The 17,934-nt window shown below is 39.7% G+C and overlaps 3 protein-coding genes across 3 annotated transcripts; all 3 read right to left on the bottom strand.

The window, feature by feature from the left end:
• Positions 1-7,647: 7,647 nt before the first annotated feature.
• Positions 7,648-8,091, bottom strand: PCOAH_00028950 (Uncharacterized protein; the record flags this gene model as incomplete). The annotated part of the gene is made up of 1 exon (XM_020059697.1): positions 7,648-8,091. The coding sequence occupies one exon, from the start codon at positions 8,089-8,091 to the stop codon at positions 7,648-7,650; it is 444 nt and encodes a 147-aa protein (XP_019915308.1).
• A 3,066-nt stretch (positions 8,092-11,157) lies between these two features.
• PCOAH_00028960 (Uncharacterized protein) lies at positions 11,158-14,772 on the bottom strand (the record flags this gene model as incomplete). Its single annotated transcript, XM_020059698.1, has 1 exon — positions 11,158-14,772. One exon carries the CDS (start codon positions 14,770-14,772, stop codon positions 11,158-11,160), a length of 3,615 nt encoding a protein of 1,204 aa, XP_019915364.1.
• A 1,692-nt stretch (positions 14,773-16,464) lies between these two features.
• PCOAH_00028970 (Uncharacterized protein) lies at positions 16,465-17,550 on the bottom strand (the record flags this gene model as incomplete). The annotated part of the gene is made up of 1 exon (XM_020059699.1): positions 16,465-17,550. The coding sequence occupies one exon, from the start codon at positions 17,548-17,550 to the stop codon at positions 16,465-16,467; it is 1,086 nt and encodes a 361-aa protein (XP_019915343.1).
• Between the last annotated feature and the right edge of the window lie 384 nt (positions 17,551-17,934).

Here is a 17,934-nt window from a genome sequence, read left to right on the forward strand (position 1 = left end):
AGTCGTGTCTATAAATTAAAGCGATATTTTTATATATATATTGCGTGAATACTATGTAATTATTACTATTAGAAAAGAATTACATAATCCTATATAACAACGTACTGATAATTCACACGAAGCTCATACTACATTATTATACCTCCCCTACGCGCCTGTCACGGTCCTCCCTAAATCCATTGGCCTTTAGCCAACTATCCCTTAATGGGCCAAATACTTTATCTTTATCTTCACCCTTGGACGAAGCCATTTTTTTTAACACATTATTCAACAATGGAATAAATCGCTTACTTATCAAATTAAGAACAATAATAATACATTACATCATCATTAAGTACTATGTGTAATGCATTTTCCTTCCTACTTCCATATTAACACTTCTTTTATGATTGACTAGCTCATTCCAGAAATATGTGGAACTTTTTTCATTCATTTTTGCAGTTCCTCACTCTTTTTTTTTTTTTTCCTTCTCTTTTTCATACTATTTTCCTTTATATTAATTTAATTTTTTTTTTTTTTTTTCTATAGAACCACCCCCCCACACAGAGTGCTCATACACCTTAAAATATATTAAAAACAGGCCATATTGTTTTTCAAATAACCTAGAAAATAAACGTATCCCAAAATCCTGAACCCTAAACCTCTAACAACCTTCAACCCTACCCTCACACCCTTAATACTTCATTCTCACACTCTGAACCTTCACTCTAATACCCGAAACCCTATTCTCCACACCTTGAAACCTACTCTAACAACCTAAACTCTACACTTACACCCTGAAAATGCATTCTAACAATCTGTAACCTACTCTCACACCCGGAACCTTACCCCCACACCTTGAACCCTACATCTACAACCTGAACACTATTCTCATAAACTTAAACCTACTCCCATACACTGAACGATTTTTTTTTCCTTCCTTCCTTTTTTTTTCTCCCTTTCTTTCTCGCTATTTTTTTTTAATTTTCATTTCCCTAATTTTTCTTCTTAATTTCCCTATTTCTCTTTTGTGCACCCTCCTGCAAAGAATGCACATACACCCCCTAAAATGTTAAACAACAGGATATATTGTTGTTCCATAACCCAGAAAAGGACCTGTTTCTTACACCCTGATTCTTCACTCTAATACGGGAAACCCTGCTCTCACACTTGGAACCCTACTTCGACACCCTGAAACCTTCATTCTAACAACCTGTACCGTACTCTAACAACCTAAACCTACTCTAACAACCTGAACCTACTCTGACAACCTGAACCTACTCTAACAACCTGAACCTACTCTAACAACCTGAACATACTCTAACAACCTGAACCTACTCTAACAACCTGAACATACTCTAACAACCTGAACCTACTCTAACAACCTGAACCTACTCTAACAGCCTGAACCCTACTCCCACACACGAAACACTACCCTCATACCATGAACCCTATCTTAATACCCTAACCCATACTCCTACACCCTGAACCTTCATTCTAATACCCTGAAACCTACTCATACACCCGAAAACCTAATTCTACACCCTGAACCGTTACTCTAGTAACCGGAACCTACACCCGAACAACCTGTACCCTACCTTCACACCTTCATTCATATTTTCACATCCTCAAGCTTTACTCTGATACCCAACACAACTCTCCATCCTTTCCTTATAATTTTTTTTTTTTCATTTCTTCGTTCATTCCTTCTTTTCTTTCTATCTTCCTTCCTTTCATTCTATCTTCCTTACCGTTCATCCCCTTCCTCCCCCTAAGGAGCTAAGTAGCAGGCCATCTTATTGTTCCATAACTTAGAAAAGAACCTTACCTCCACACCCTAAACATTATTCTCATATCCTTAACCCTACTCCCATACCATATACCCTATTCTCATATTATAAACCCTACACCCATACCCTGAACACTCTCTTTTTTTCCTTCTTTTCTTCTTTTTTCTTTTTCGTCCTTTCTTCCTGCTTTCTTTTCTCGTTTTTCCTCCTTCTCCTTCATTTTTTTATTCTTTTTCTCTAAAACAATAACAAAAGCTAAAAAATTCCTGCATTCAAACTTCCCTTCTCTCCTTCCATATGCATTCTACATAATTCCCTCACATTTTCATTTTTTTTTCCTCCTTTTTTTTTTTCTTCTATTTTTCCATTTTCCTTTTTCCTCCTGACTTAAAACTTTCTCCTTAACAAAACGAATTTTCCACCTAACATGCTAAATAGCAGGTCATATTATTATCCCTCAACCTAGAAAAGAATCTTACCCCCACAACCTGAATCCTACACTCCTACCCGGACATTACACTGATATCGGGAAACCTATTCCTCTATCCGAAACCCGATTTCTAAACACTAAACCCTGAACCCTAATACGTAAAGCTTAAAGCCTAAACCCTAAACACTAAACCCTAAACCTTAAATCCCAAACCCTGAACCCTAAATCCTAAACCCTGAACCCTAAACCCTAAATCCTAAACCCTAAACCCTAAACCCTGAACCCTAAACCATGAAATCTAAGACCTAAACCTTAAACCCTAAATCCTAAATCCTAAACATTAAAAACTAAACCCTAAACCCTTAATCCATAAACCTAAACCATAAAAGCTAAACACTGAAACCCAAAACCAAAAAACTAAACCCTTAAAACTAAACCCTAAAAATCTAAACCCTAAATTATAAATCCCATAAACTGAACCCGCAACCCTAAATCCTGAACCCTAAACCTAAATCCTAAAACCCAAATACAACACCCCTAACCTTAAAACCTAAATTTTAAACAATAAACTTTAAGCCCTGCACCCTAAACCATTAAGCATGAACCCTAAACCATTAGGCATGAACCCTAAATCATTAAGCATGAACCCTAAACCATAAAGTATGAACTCTAAGAACAGAACTATAAACCCAGAACACTAAAGCCTGAACACTAAACCCTAAAACCTAAATCGAAAACCCTAAGTCTTAAACGCTAAACACTAAAACCTAAACCCTAAGCCTGTACCTTAAAACCCTAAACCTGTAACTTAAAACCCTAAAACTGTACCTTAAAATACTAAACCTGTACCTTAAAACACTAAAACTGTACCTTAAAACCCTAAAACTGTACCTTAAAACCCTAAACCTGTACCTTGAAACCCTAAACCTGTACATTAAAACCCTAAACCTGTACCTTAAAACCCTAAACCCTGAAAGCCAAGCCCTGAAACCCAAATCGTGAACATTCGCTCTAAAACCCTTGCATCTCTCCTCCCCCCTCCTTTGATATTTCCTTTCTGAGGCCCTTTCCTCTTTAGTCCACCTCGTTCCTTAGACCCCTTTCTTAGACCCCTTTCTTAGACCCCTTTCTTAGACCCCTTTCTTAGACCCTTTCTTAGACCCCTTTCTTAGACCCTTTCTTAGACCCCTTTCTTAGACCCCTTTCTTAGACCCCTTTCTTAGACCCCTTTCTTAGACCCCTTTCTTAGACCCCTTCCTTAGACCTCTTTCTTAGACCCCTTCCTTAGACCCCTTCCTTAGACCCCTTTCTTAGACCCCTTTCTTAGACCCCTTTCTTAGACCCCTTTCTTAGACCCCTTTCTTAGACCCCTTCCTTAGACCCCTTTCTTAGACCCCTTTCTTAGACCCCTTTCTTAGACCCCTTTCTTAGACCCCTTTCTTAGACCCCTTTCTTAGACCCCTTTCTTAGACCCCTTTCTTAGACCCCTTCCTTAGACCCCTTCCTTAGACCCCTTCCTTAGACCCCTTCCTTAGACCCCTTCATTAGACCATTACCTTAGACCCCTACCCCTCTTCCTCCTCAGAAATCCTTCCGCCAACCCATAACAATCTTCATTCTAAGACCCGTAACAACCTTTCTTCCAGCAACCACTACACCTAAGAACCTTCCTTCCACACTACCACCACCCTAACAACCTTCCTTCCACCTAACAACATTCCATTCCACCAACTCTAACAACCTTCATCCATGGACCCTTCCTTGCATCCCTGACACAGCCTTCCTTCCCTCCTTCAGATCCTCCTTTCCTTCCTTCCTTAGAGCATTCCTTCCCTTCTCTCCTTAGAACCTCTTTTCCTACTCCTTCCTTAGACCCTTCCTTTCCCTTCTTTTCCATTCTTTTTCATTCTTTCTTCCTTTTTTACTTTCCTTCCTTCCCTTCCTCCCCTTCCTCTATTCTCCTTCCTTCATTCCTTTTCTCTTTTTTCTCTATTTTGCACTCCTTTCCTCAGGGATTAGAGTTTTAGTGATCAGGATTTAGGGCTTAGGGTTTAGTGGTTGAGGGTTCAGGCTTTAGGGTTTAGGGCTTTGGCTTTAGGCTTCAGGGTTTAGGTTTTAGGGTTCAGGGTTTAGGGTTTCTAGGTTATAAAAATAACAATATGGCTCGTTATTTAGGTGCTTTAGGGTATAAGGTCAACAATGTGGCCTTGTACATTTTCTTATCTATTTTAGGGTATAGGAATAACAATGTGGCCTGGTGTTCAGCTGTTTCAGGGTATAAGAACAACAAAATGCAGCGTGCTAATTTAGCTGCTTTTGGGTGTTAGGATAACAATGTGTCCCGCTGTTAGGCTGTTTAGGAAGGGGTATACATTTAAAGTTTGCACATAGAAAAAAGAAAGGGAGGAAAAAAAGTGAAGAAAAGGAAAAAGAAAAAGAAGAAAAAAAAAGAAAAAAGAAATGGAGGTGAATGTATCAGTGGGGGTGTGTAGGATTTCGCATTTAAGGGATGTGTGTGTGTAGGATTTCGCATTTAAGGGATGTGTGTGTAGGATTTCGCGTTTTAGGGTTGTTTATGTTGGATGATTTCATATTTTAGGTTGTGTGTGTAGGATTTCGAATTTTAGGGGGTTTATGTGTAGGATTTCGCATTTAGAGGATGTGTGTAGGATTTTGAACTTAGGGTTCCGTGTTTCAGGGTTTTGGAGCAACAATGTGGCTTGGTGTATTTATCTGTTTTAGGGTGTAAGGACAACAATGTGGCCCTGGTATTTAGCTTCATTAAGGTGTAAGAACAGCAATTGTGCGTATTATTTAGCTGTTTCATGGCGTAAGGCAACAATGTGGCCTGGTGTTCAGCTGTTTTGGGGTATAAGAACAACAAAATGTGTCCTGGTGTTTAGGTGTTTATGTTTCAAATTGTTGAGGGTATAAGTGTAAAGGCGTAGGGGTATAGGAATAGAGGATTCATGGTATTAGGATGTGCAGGGGTTAAGCTTTTCAGATTTAAATTTAGGGTTTACATATTCTATTCATTGATGAATCCTCAGGGATAATTCTGTGTATGTAACAAATATATACCTAATAAATATATATATACATATTTACATGGGCGTGGAGGAAAATTCGTTCCTTAGTCCTGAATGCATAAATATCAAGAGAAATAGGACCGATATAACGCATCCGGCTTATTCCGGCGTTCACACCATTAATGATATTTTGAGCAAAAACCTTTATTTCTTTTATGCATGTGTATAGCTTAAGTCATTCTCTAGAAGTGGGTAGAAATAGGTCCCATTCTTACTGAAAACGTCTTTTATCCTCTTTCCGGAGAGAATTTTATTTCGTTCTTATGTTGGGGTATGGGTAACTAAATTTGGAATCAACTACGAGCTTACATTGATTCTATAAGTTACAAAGGGACACATTATGATTCGTAAGACATCTGCGTATGATATATTTTTTAACGTTCCAAAAAGTAATGTGTACTACTGAAATTTGTGCTCACATGTAACAATATATTTCATGAATACAATTTTTCCCTTAGGAATGTTATCTCCCCCCCTGAATTTTCCTCACCTGACTGACGTTATATGATATACCGCACTTGGAACTTAAAATGTTTCTTAAATGAAATGTTATGTCATTTTTCGCTAATGCCATTAATACGTACTGCATAATGTACATTCCTTGAACATATTTATATGAAATGTTTATTGGATTTAAAAATACTGTGCAGAATAAATCTGTGCGTGCAAGGAAAATTAATTTATAATAAATGAATAATATTATATTAATATACATATGTACCGGAAAAGATAGGAACATGGAGCAATATAAGCATTTATGAATGAATGAATATATCGTTCATAACAAATCATTACCTAACAGGGACTATCTTGTATCAAATGATGTATCAGATGAACTTCGTGCATCGCATAAGGGAACAGGTAAAATGTGTGTCACACATTTTGGATGGGGTTGTGATGCTCGGAATATTAGCTGGATTACAGGAATGGGAACAGGAACAAGCTGGAATAATCCAATTTGTGCCTACACTAGTAATATGATAAAGTTCCTTGTTATATATAAATCCAGGCAGAGTACATCCAACTGTAAAATAGGAGAAACTGTAACAAGTGTGTGCACTAACATATTAAGGCAAATTGGTAGGGAACTTACAAATATAACATAGGACACCATGCCGGTAGTAATCGTTCATTGGAACATGAGAAAAATTACATAAGGAACTTATACGACTGACTCTGGGTAACATTTTCACATAGGCATTCCCAGTTGAATCCATCCATGTGTGAAACATTGAATAAAGAACATATACCTTATTATTATATCCTTCAGGAAGGAAAAATGTTCACATTTATTTTATTCATATCCATAAGCTATGAATTATGGAAGGCATAGTAGTTGCGTAATGAGGACAAAATATGTAAAAATGTATCTACCACACGCACCCACACAGAGTGTGTGATCAATTTTCATATTTCCACGGTGGTAATGAAATTTTGTTAGCTGCCAAAATGGAAAAACAATATTAGAACAGTAGTGAAAGATGTGTATACTTTTTCTGTGCTCACAAATGTTGCCATTTCCTAAATTCCTTTTCCTCCTTCCTTCTTTCTCGCTCTTACAACATGAATTCTTTCATACATGCGTGCTTTACTTTCCTGTTATGAGCACCTCGTAACTTGTTTAAAAAAACCCTCCATGGTGAAGCGTGCTGAAAAATAGCTTTGCCATCTTAACACTGCTATTTTTATGCAGAAATTCGATCGACCGATATTTTGACACCATTAGGAATGGAAGATGTACATTCTGCACAGTGCTTAATTCTGTGGCACAAAGGGAGTTCCCCTTTTCTTAAAAAGTGCCAATCTAATTAAAAAAGAAATAAGTAATAAAATTTAAAGAAAACATAGCAAAAATACAAAAATTAATTCTTAAAGACTAAAACAGACATATGTACACGTGGCCTCATATGTGCATTTTCGCACATATGTACAAACATATGTGTAGGCTGAGGTGCTGAGAAAATTTGTCCACACGTACGTGCACACATTTATAATGTGCAAAAATTTAAGACAAGTGGCGGGTGGCCGTCGATTACGCGTCCACGGGGGTACTAAATATGCATCGCCCTGTGTTACGACCGGTCAGGTTATGCGCGTCGCGGTCCGTGCCATTACCTGCATCCCCATTTATGTTAGATGATTAACTTTGTCACTGCTGGCGTCACACTTCTTCGGTCATTTTTCCGTTAATCTAAAATTTCTATGTGATTCCTCCAGCGTCTTTACTCTCTGGCGCAGCTTCTCTCTTTTAACCATTTCGAGGCTACTTTCCAGATGAAGAACCATTGCGCTCGTGGAACACTAACGATAACGCTACCCTCCTTCCCATTACTTTCCTATTGCTTCTTCCTTAGCCATTTCATGTATGCCTACATTCTGCTACAGTCCTGTTATTCTTCAGTCTGTCGATTTGGCGCGACAGATAAGTGTTTAATTTTTGACACCCCATCATACAGGCTTCCAATTTTTTAAATAATTCCATAAATTTTTCATGTTCAAAGAGGTAGTAATAGTATGAAACACGACTTTTATCGGACACCTGGAATGTTTTATTGATTGCATTTTTCAGATTATATAAAGCTTTACAATCAATGACGAAGGTGATGATCACGTGAAATAGGTTGTTCTCTATGTTTTGGAGTATGTCCACGTGACTTATGTTTTCATTTATGTGTAGGAGTTCACTCTTGACAAAGAAAAACTTGTACTGAATTTCGTAGAAAGTTGTCACTAGGTTGTTTATGACATCGCAAAATATCTTGTTCCTCCTCATGATCCAGTCGTCATTAAGGGTGTAATCCATGTTAGTGCGGCTGGTTACGCAACGGTCGGGTTAATACGCGATTGCGTAAGGGGTATGGGGTGGAGTATCCTGAACAGGAAGCAAACAAAGAAAAAAGGTAAATTACTTTCTTTTCTCTTTGCTCCCAATCGGTGGTGTGCATTTCCCCAACTGGAATGACCTATCAATGTGTGCCCCTTATCTGGAAAATACCTATGGACATGTCTAGTAAACACAAAATACTCTTCTTTTTCCTAAGTAAGGAGGGTTAGTGCGTGATCCGCACTGCATGCAACAGTTACACCTCTTGTGCTATTTGTTCGTTGCGCAGAATTATGTCCCTGGGAATTTCAGTTGCCGATTCATGTATATATATACGCCTGTATGGATAATACTCCCCCATTCGTGCGCTTATTCTTTTGGGAAAAAAAAACAAAAAATAAGGGAATGGTAAGCAACATCCGGAAGGGTTTATATTTCCCTGCGCGATGCGGAACAGAATTGGATCGTCCCTATGGACAATTCTTAGTGTATATATTATATACTGGGCTCCCTTCTTCTCTTGCCTTTTTTCCTGCAAAAGAGATATTCCTTCTTTTACAAGTGTGGTGTAGGAAAAAAAAAAACATGTGATTCTGTTTCATAACCACGTTGATTATAAAAAAAAGGGGAACAGAAAAAATCTTGTACGAACATATAAATCCTTAACTTCTAAAATAAATCTTTACATATAACCTTCCCTTTAATTTTGCTTCAAAACAGGATTTTTAAGAATGCATTTGATGCCGATATTTGCGCACAGCTACATACATATGCGAGCATATGTATATATATATCTTCATTTAGCCGGGGTGAGAATAAAGAGAAAAAATTTTTGTGGGTGGTGGAAAATTTGACAGAAAATAAAATTAACGAAAAGGCACACAACTTCTCTGTTCCTGTTTCTACATCTGTAGAATTATATAAATATATATTTTTTTTAATTTATTTTTTAAATTCACTATTTTGTATTTAAAAAAAAAAAAAAAAAAAAAAAAGCCATATAAATGGTTTTTGCCTCTAAACAGGAAGTGGAAAAAGACGAACCGAAGGGGTGGGGGTGAGGGGATAATTACGCCCTCACGTTCATTTGTACTTCTTGTACATTTGTACATGTGTGCATTGCTTCTGCGGTACTTGGCTATGCACATACCCTTATGCGTAAGAAAGCCCCGCATGCGAGCAAAAATCATGACGCAAAAGTAAGTTTTCTCTCGAAAGGCATTATGATTTGTGCGCTTCCGGTTCTAAATTCCGTAGCGAAAGAGAGGTGCATAAACGGTCATTTGCCACGGCGGCCTTATAGAACACTCTTTTTGGTGTTTTTCCCAAAACGATAAAATGAAAATCTGAACCAAATAAGTGAGAACATATAGGGAGAATCAACCACGGGAATATTAGTCCTTGCAGTCAACAGTGGACGATGCCCTCATTCGAACTTGTTCTATGCTTAATGTGACCCTAGTGTGCATGCACGTATAGCTGCATACATGCATTGCTGTATATACACATGTGCCCCCCAATACGTGTGTGTGTTCCTTAGATATGTGCACATGCAAATATGGGAACCTATGCGTGCGATCATGTGCTTGAAGCGGCAATTATGCACCTAGAACGATCATAAAATGGAGAAAAAAATGAAGTGTGCAAATTGGCCACTTGTGGTAGATACTCTCCCCCCAATCCTGAGAGTAGTGATAACTGAACAGGTTAAAACTGCTCAAAATGAATGCCAGCCCTGCCTTATAAGGTGGAACAGTTAAAAGGGAAACATAACGGAATTACTCACAAGTGGGTCATGTCCTCTGTAATATGGCGAAATGGTCAAACAATGAAAACATAGCCCTGTATTATCGCCCAAGTTAAACCACCCTATCATATGTACGCAAAGAAAAACTGCGCGTGTCATCTTTTGCAAGCTGTCGAAACAATTCTCTACTTCAACTTGCTAGCCAGTTTTTTTGCCAAAATTTCCTCGGAAACATTGGAGATCATTTGTACCAATATATGCATATACATATATTATATTCCCATTTGCATGCGCGTCTCTCTGCATGCAGTGTGTCGTCGTCTGCGAGTAGGTAAAATACCTACTTGGCACAGATGAGGGGGAAGCCTCCTTAAGCACAGATCACGGATGAGCTAAGCTCCATTTTTCCTTTTTACATGAAAAATAAAGTGGCGAGAAATAAATTAACCCTCCCCACCTTCAACCCAAACACACACATCTAAACCCAGATTAAAGAGGCCTCCCAAAAGTGAGCAACAATAAAAACACCTAGTTCTACTTCCTCAAAATGGCGCACTTTCTGGACCAACCGGCAAAATGAAGCAGCGAAGATATGCGCAGTATTTCCATCTTTACCCTTCACGGATTTTTCCTCCTTTAAATGTAGAGCATATTCATATTTTCCAAATTTGAACGCGTAAAGAGTTAGGCCCAAAGGACACGCACGTATCCCCCCATAAGTTCACATTCGGGTGATCTGTTGTCCCCCTGTGTTGATTTAATGAGAGGTTCATTTGTTGCCTCCACTTGATGGTGCCCCATAAAGACATAAGTTCGCTGCAAACGCGTACATCCACTTTAATCACCACTACGCCTCAAATTTTTTGTGATTCATGCTTTACGCTTTAATCTTTGAATTAAGTCAGAAGGGTCAGTTGCGCGAATCGAATTATGCATGAACGTGAAGGATGAAAAAACTCAAAAATGGAAAAATTTTAAATGCAGTAATTCGAAATGCGAAAGTTCAAAAAGGAAGAAAAAACAAAGTAACAAAACAAAATGACGAAACAACAAAGCGTCGTCCAAACGAAGCGATCGCCGAGCGAGAGGCAAAAAGACAGGACCGCGTTCCCCATTCACACGGTTACGAAGCTTGACACGGATAAGCGATGTTCTCTTTTGTGAAATAAAATAGGGCAACTTTCTCTTCGCATTGTTTAAAGTTCCCCCCTCGGGTAACTTCCTCCTTCAACACATACTCATTCGTATACGCCACTTCTACCTCTCAAAACATTTAGGACCAGAAACAATAAAACCTGTTAACCATTCAGCTCGTCCTTTATCTGTATGATTTCCTTCACGGGTATGGGCTCGTAGGGAAAGGTCTCCAACGTGGGGATTGTCAAATTTTTCAGAGACGTAATTAAATAATCGATGGAACTATCTGACACATTTAAGCCTGCATTTTCTTCAGGCAACAAACTTAAAAAGTCGTTTATTATATTTGGCATGCTGAAATATTCTCGTTTGAAGAAATAATCCCTGTCATCATTTCTGTTCATGTCGCTAACACAGGGGGGATATTCGCCCAAGGATATGTTTCCCCCACCTACTTCTAAATGCTCATAATTTTCTAGCGGCCTGTACAGAAGCATCTTCTTTAAATTGGGTCTACTGATACAACTCACTGTGTCGGCTATCACATCCGTTTTTTCTTCAGTCTTAATTCCCTCATTCTTCGTGCTTCCCGCAACGTTATTGCGAATTTTTTTTTTTTCTTTTTTCACATTTGTTCGCGAGTCCAAAAAGTTAAACGAATCGTAGGTGGATTTCACTGCGCCCCTTTTGGCCGAACGCTTTTTTTCTTTTTTCAAGGGTGCGTTTCGAAGCTGGTCGTTATTTATGGCTTCGGCGCCTCCTTGTCCCTTTTGATTATTCTGATTTCCATTCCCGCTTGCAATGCGGCTTTCGCTCACGTCGCTTTCGCTTATATGCTCCTCCTGCGTCCGCTCCTCCCCCTGGCGCAGTGCATTTTTCTTTTTCCTCACCCCTTCCTGCACCTTAACCACGCATTCATTTCGAGCTAACAACTCGGTAAAAACATTTTCGCCATTGACTTGAAAAAAGGAGAAGGTCTTCTTCAGAGAAGCTCCGCCGAATTGCTGCGAACTGATTAAGTTCACCTTAAACTGCAGATTATCAATGTCATTTTTTTTTAAGTTTTCCAGATACCCCTTGCAAAGGATGTCCGTCAGCGTAGAATCATCCACAAACATATGTTCGTTCACATTAGACACGTTGTCAAAATCGATGAGGACGTTTTTATTTTCTTCCAAATTGTATCCCGACTCATATTTCAATTTGGTTTCCCAAATTCGGTTCAAATTGGTTATGTCCCCGTAGAGCGTTTCCAGCTGCATCAGTAAAGTCCACATTTTATCGCACGCTTTATTTTTTTTCCTCAACAATTTTAGATAATTCGAATCGAACTGGTTAAATTCGCCCTGTCCGGATTTTCCTCTGGAACCTTTCCCTCCACTGTTGCTATGCTCGCTGTCATACTTCTTATAAAATTCTGCATACAAATTGTGAATAAATTTATAGATCAGCGATCTCACCTCGTCAATATTTCCCCTTTCTAGTAGAAGCTTAACATAAAGTAGGAGGAACCGTTTGTTAGATGCGTACTTCTTATAACCCTCATTCATGATATAGAGCGCCCTTTTTTCATTTTTGAAAATTGTTCTTTCCATGTTTGCACAGTAGTAATACACATATTGGGAACACCTCTTCTCGCTTAGCACAATCTCCGTGTAGTACCTCCATATGGTTTCATCGTAATTCCTTCTAACAAAATTTAAAAAGTGTGTAAAGACAAAGTCTCTTCTTTTTTTCTTGTTCACGTTAATGTAATTTATGAAATATTTTTTCCGTTCCTCAATCTTTTCGTAATCGCAGTGCAGAAATTTCTTCCTGACGTCGTCTTCGCATGTGCTGGGCGCTTCTCCCGCGTCCCCCGTGGGGGTCTCACTGACTTCCTCACTCGGGCGGTCGTTCCCGTGGTCTTTAAGGTCTTCCTCCTCATTAGCACCTTCATTATCCTGCTCGTTCCCCCCGTTGTAGGTATCATCCGGGGGGGTTACCTCACCCCGAGATGGACCCTCCGCTTTTACCTTTCTTTTATTCCTCTTCCTTCCTTCATCGTTTCTGCTATTATGCAGGTCATCCCCTCCGTTGCGAACATCTGTCTCACTGGATTCCCCTCTTTTGCTAGTCCCCCCATTTGCTGCACCCTTCCTCTTTCTCTTTCCTGCCTTTTTCTTCACAAGGGTGAAAGACTTCCTCCTGAAGCCCTCCTTGGAGTGCAAAAGGGACAGAGAAAACTGCTTCCTCCTTTTGGAAACTCCACCAAGCATAAGCTGATAAACGAAGTGCGCCTGATTTATTAACGCGTGCCTTTCGAAGAAGTAAGCAAAATTTAACTTCAACAATTCGTCAAAGGGTAAGTAAACCTCAATGGCCTCCCTCATAATCCGAATGGCATAGTTAAACTTCTTACTTAGTAGCAAAAACTGGAAGTAGGAAAACCACAAATCAGCATTAAACTGTAAATGGACCAAGGCCTGTTCGTAGACATACATAATTCTTTTACGTACAAGGGGGAGACTCAACTTCAGGGGGTTCCCTTTCTCATAGTTGATAATTTTTTCCCACCTGCGGAGGAGAATACAATTTTCTACCTTATACTTCCTACTAATGGGTATGATTAACTTAAATTTTTTATCAATTTTGAATTTTCTATCGAGATTTAATTCCTCATAAAGGGAAGACAACTCTCTATAAGCATTCTTCGCATTTAAATATTGTGTGTTGTAGCTAGCTAACGAGCTAACGGTAAAATTATCTGTCATGGTCTTTTCGTAGGAACAAAAGTTCTTCCATACTTTATCTAAATATTTTGTCGGATTATTAAACCAGCAATGGTAAAACTTTCGAAGCTTTCCATCACTTGTGTAATGCTCCGTGTAGGTCACCGTTTTCCCACCTTTATTTGGGATGGAGGAGCTAAATATGGCTTGCTCCTTTTCTGAAGGTAGCAAAGGCCCTTCATTCCTCTTTTTACTACTTATATTGCTAAATGGATCAAATAGTAAATTCTGAATATCATTATTCAGAATTAAATTTGTGTTGTTTATTTTTATTAGTATGTATAGCAGCTCAACCCAAATGGTGCTTGACTTTATATCCGTCCCTACGTACTTCAGTCCCTCGAAGAGAAAACTGATGTACTCATGAATGGATGACGTGTGATACGTAAAGTACAAAAAGGAGAAAATTAATTTCAAGTCGTAGATATTCGCATCAATACATCTTCGATATATTTTATACGCTTCTGTGTATTCCTTTTTTTTTACCTTCAGTTCTGCATATTTTGTCCAATATAATGTACACCTTGGGAAAATCAGGAGAAAGAGTTCATACACTTCTTCCCTTTGGTACATCTCAAGGAAGTCGTACCACCTGCTCAGGTGCAGTGGGTTGGATTTTAAAAACTGCAGTTCTTCTCTGTATGCCTGTTCATCCCTTTTGGGGTACTCACTGTCTGTATCATCGCCAGCGCTGTGTTCGTTATCAGCTTCGTTGGCGTTATCGGATTCGTTGCCTCCCTTCACATCGTTTGCACTTTTTGCGCCTTCAACCTGGTTGGCCTCTTCTAATTTGCCACTTTTTTCTTCCTCATCATTAGCCTTCTTTTCCTCCCCCTTACTTCGCATAACCTCGAGTACATACTCCTCCACATTGAAGTTCCTGTAAAGCTGCTTGGTCCTCTCATCCACCTTCAAATGTGTCTCGAAGAGTTGCTTGGCTGTAACCAGTTCATCATTGTCCGCCCCACTGGTTAGTTCGCCCTTTAGTGCGTCCCCCCTAAACATGTTATATAGGCATATTTCGGGGGGGAAAGAAGTCCAACGGGAAGCAAAAATATGGTTGAACGTGGGCGAATGGGACCAGAAGTGCCTGCCTCCATGCGAGGACGCCTAGCAGATCAACCCTCACGTCCAAGGCATGGAAGGCACCTCCGTGGTACCAGTTGTGGAACAAAAAAAAAGGAACGTCCAAATGGAAAAACTTCAAAGTTGATTTAAAAAAACAAATGCTTAACAGGGGGTTTCGTTTCTCCAACTGTAAACTTCCATCAAGTTTGGAGAGTCCCAAACGAATTCGACATAAAGCGAGATATCCACCACTTCATATGTGAATGCCTGCGGATGCCTTACGTACTTGCATACAGATAGGGACACAAATACGCCCTACTCGTGCACCCCCTGGCGCTTCTCGCACAGGAAAAAATAATTGTTCACCCTTAACAAATATTAACAAATACGTGGGGCATAGTCCCCCAAATTATGTTTCCTCATTAAAAAAACAAAACAACGTTTGTACGTACACAGAGGGGTTTATAAAAGCACCACCTAAAGGGAATTACAAAGTGGGAACAAAAAATGGAGAAAATGCCCCTCCAAATGTATGCACAACACGTAGCATATGTGGCACCCGCTTGGGAGCAAAATGATTCCCCCTTTGAGGAGCATTTTGATGGAAAAATACGCATATGCATCGGCTTCGCATACCTCTGCTGCATTTTTTTGCGAAGCATGATGTAGCACTGGTGAGCCAAACATCAGTGTACCTTCTGGAGTGCCCTCCCCAAGTTCAAAGTACCACAATGGTGCTCCATTTTTGCGTTGATGTGTTTTACGTTCGCCTTAAAAGGGTACAAAAAAAACTGAGCAATATCCACCCAAGTGGCACAGGTTAAGGGAAAAAAAAAAAAAAAAAAAAAAAAAAGCATGGTGATAACACAAATGTGCTTTTGACACAAGAAGATTGGGGAAGTCCTCTCCCGAACTGTTATCAACGGAGGCGGTATATCACGCGGGCGCGGAAGACGAAGGGAAAAATGGCGTATACATGGTGAATTACTTCGCTCTGTTTGACGTTTGCATAATCGCATGTTCCATCGCTCTACCGTCCCTTTTTACCCCTCTGGAAGATTAAACGCCAAATGGGGATAATTCAGCCAGGATGTCTTCACCCCGTTGCACAAACGGTCTTCTAATGTGTCCACAAGTCCGCGTTAAAGCACAACCCCGTGCTATAGTTAAATATGCGCGCGGAGATATGTAAAAAGATGCCTAAGCGGCAATACAATTTCTTTTTACTGACGGGTAGGTACATATAAATAGCGCCTTCCGGGTCTGCACACAACTCGGTGAAACGAACTTGGCATAATCAATTCCGCCAAAGGGTGAACTTTCACCTCCCCATGGATACACAAACAGGGTGAGGCACAGATGGGAGGAATCTGCCTGCTGCCACGAAAAACGTTGTTGAAAATGTGCATTCCAGTGTCCATTAAGAGGAACTTTTTCGACGTCCACTTCGGGCTGCCCCTGGGTACGAACGGGGTGGCAAATTGGCCCACGGGCAGGAATAGGTGCACGTCGCTTTTGATCTGCAGAATGAACTGCGCGGACAAACGATGAGGAGGAACATGTGACGCGCTACTTTTCCCTATTTATACGCATACAATCCCTGTGAGTGCAAATGAGCCCACTGTAAGGCTAATTGATAAAAAAGTTAATATTCTTGATAGCCGTTTTTTGGACATTATAATTCTTAATGACACTTAGGCGAAATTCATTGCTCGGACTTCTATCGTGCGATTTGATCTCGCAGGGAATTCTAAAGGGTAGGAAAATCCCCGTTTGGGGTTGGAAGCGAAAGAGGATTGTCTTTATTTGATTACTGGCAAAGTGTAGCTGTACATATATCCTCCCTTTTTTACAATCATTAATTAATTGTTGTAGCAATGTTTTATCTGTAATTATGTGGTTTATGCTGACCAGCGCGTTAATCGAGTTAATGCCCTGCATTATACCCGGAGATATGGTAATGTCTGCCCCCCCAATGGGATAGGCATTTAAATTCTCAAACAATAAATCATTGATATACGTTATCTGAGCTTCCTTTTTCATCTTCATAGCATAATTTAAAAAAATTAGCGAATTTTCTTTTGCAAAATTTTCAAACAGTTCTTCATCGTTTTTCTGCCACTTGGGGAATTGCCTCGGATTGATCGTGGACCGTGCCAGTGCAATATATGTACCATTGCGGTAGCAGTGTTCTTCAGCCCCCACACCAATGTCATTAGCTGGGTAGTAATACAATAAAACTTTTCCAATAAGCGTTCCCATAAATAGGTTGTTATAGTCAAAGTTAAAATTTATCATTAGGTCTAGTGCCAGTGTATCCTGCACTTGACTCCCATGTGTACCATTCTGTTTGGCAAGTTTTCCCACGTACAACTGCGCACCGACGTCATTTGCTAAGTAGAAATTATAGATGACTGAATTTACTACCGACGATTTAGATGAAATGTGATTTCCAATTAAGAACCCAATGCAAAATATGACCAAACATACAGCTAGGATACTCGTTATTTGGGTAAATATATAAAAAACGAAACTTTTTAAAAGAGAGACTTCGCTTCCTCTGTCCTTTTTGATAATGTACGTATTTAATTCTCTGTTCGTTTTAGGGTATGTTTTTACAAACTCGTTTATGTCATCTATTGTTTTCACTATTTTTTTGTTCTTGTATTTACACAGGTTTGCGTCGCTCGTGCTGTTCCTGTCCTTTCCCTCCATTTTATGGGCAACTTGCTCAGTGTGGTGTTTTTCGTTTTAAGCTCGGCAAGTAGCGCCCCCGCCCCGGTGGTGATGCGCTACACAGTGGGGAGTTACCACACTGTTGGGAAATGTCCCACTTGCGCGGTGTAGCCTATTTTAACGAGGGCAACGCGATTGAAACGTACCCGTCAAATCATTTTGTTTGCCGTGCATCCCTATTTGTAAATGGAACATGGCTGCTATAAAAAGGGACCTTCCCCGGTGTTCACACAAAAGATACGCAAAGGAAGTGTTACACACGAATACACCTATCAGAGGAATGCTTTAAAAACATTTCTACCGTTCGATGGACCCCTTCCCAGTGCGAACGCATTGCCAATATACAACTCTTCCTACTAGGAA

This window comes from Plasmodium coatneyi, chromosome 10, assembly GCF_001680005.1.
Source record: "Plasmodium coatneyi strain Hackeri chromosome 10, complete sequence".
Lineage (NCBI taxonomy): Eukaryota > Apicomplexa > Aconoidasida > Haemosporida > Plasmodiidae > Plasmodium > Plasmodium coatneyi.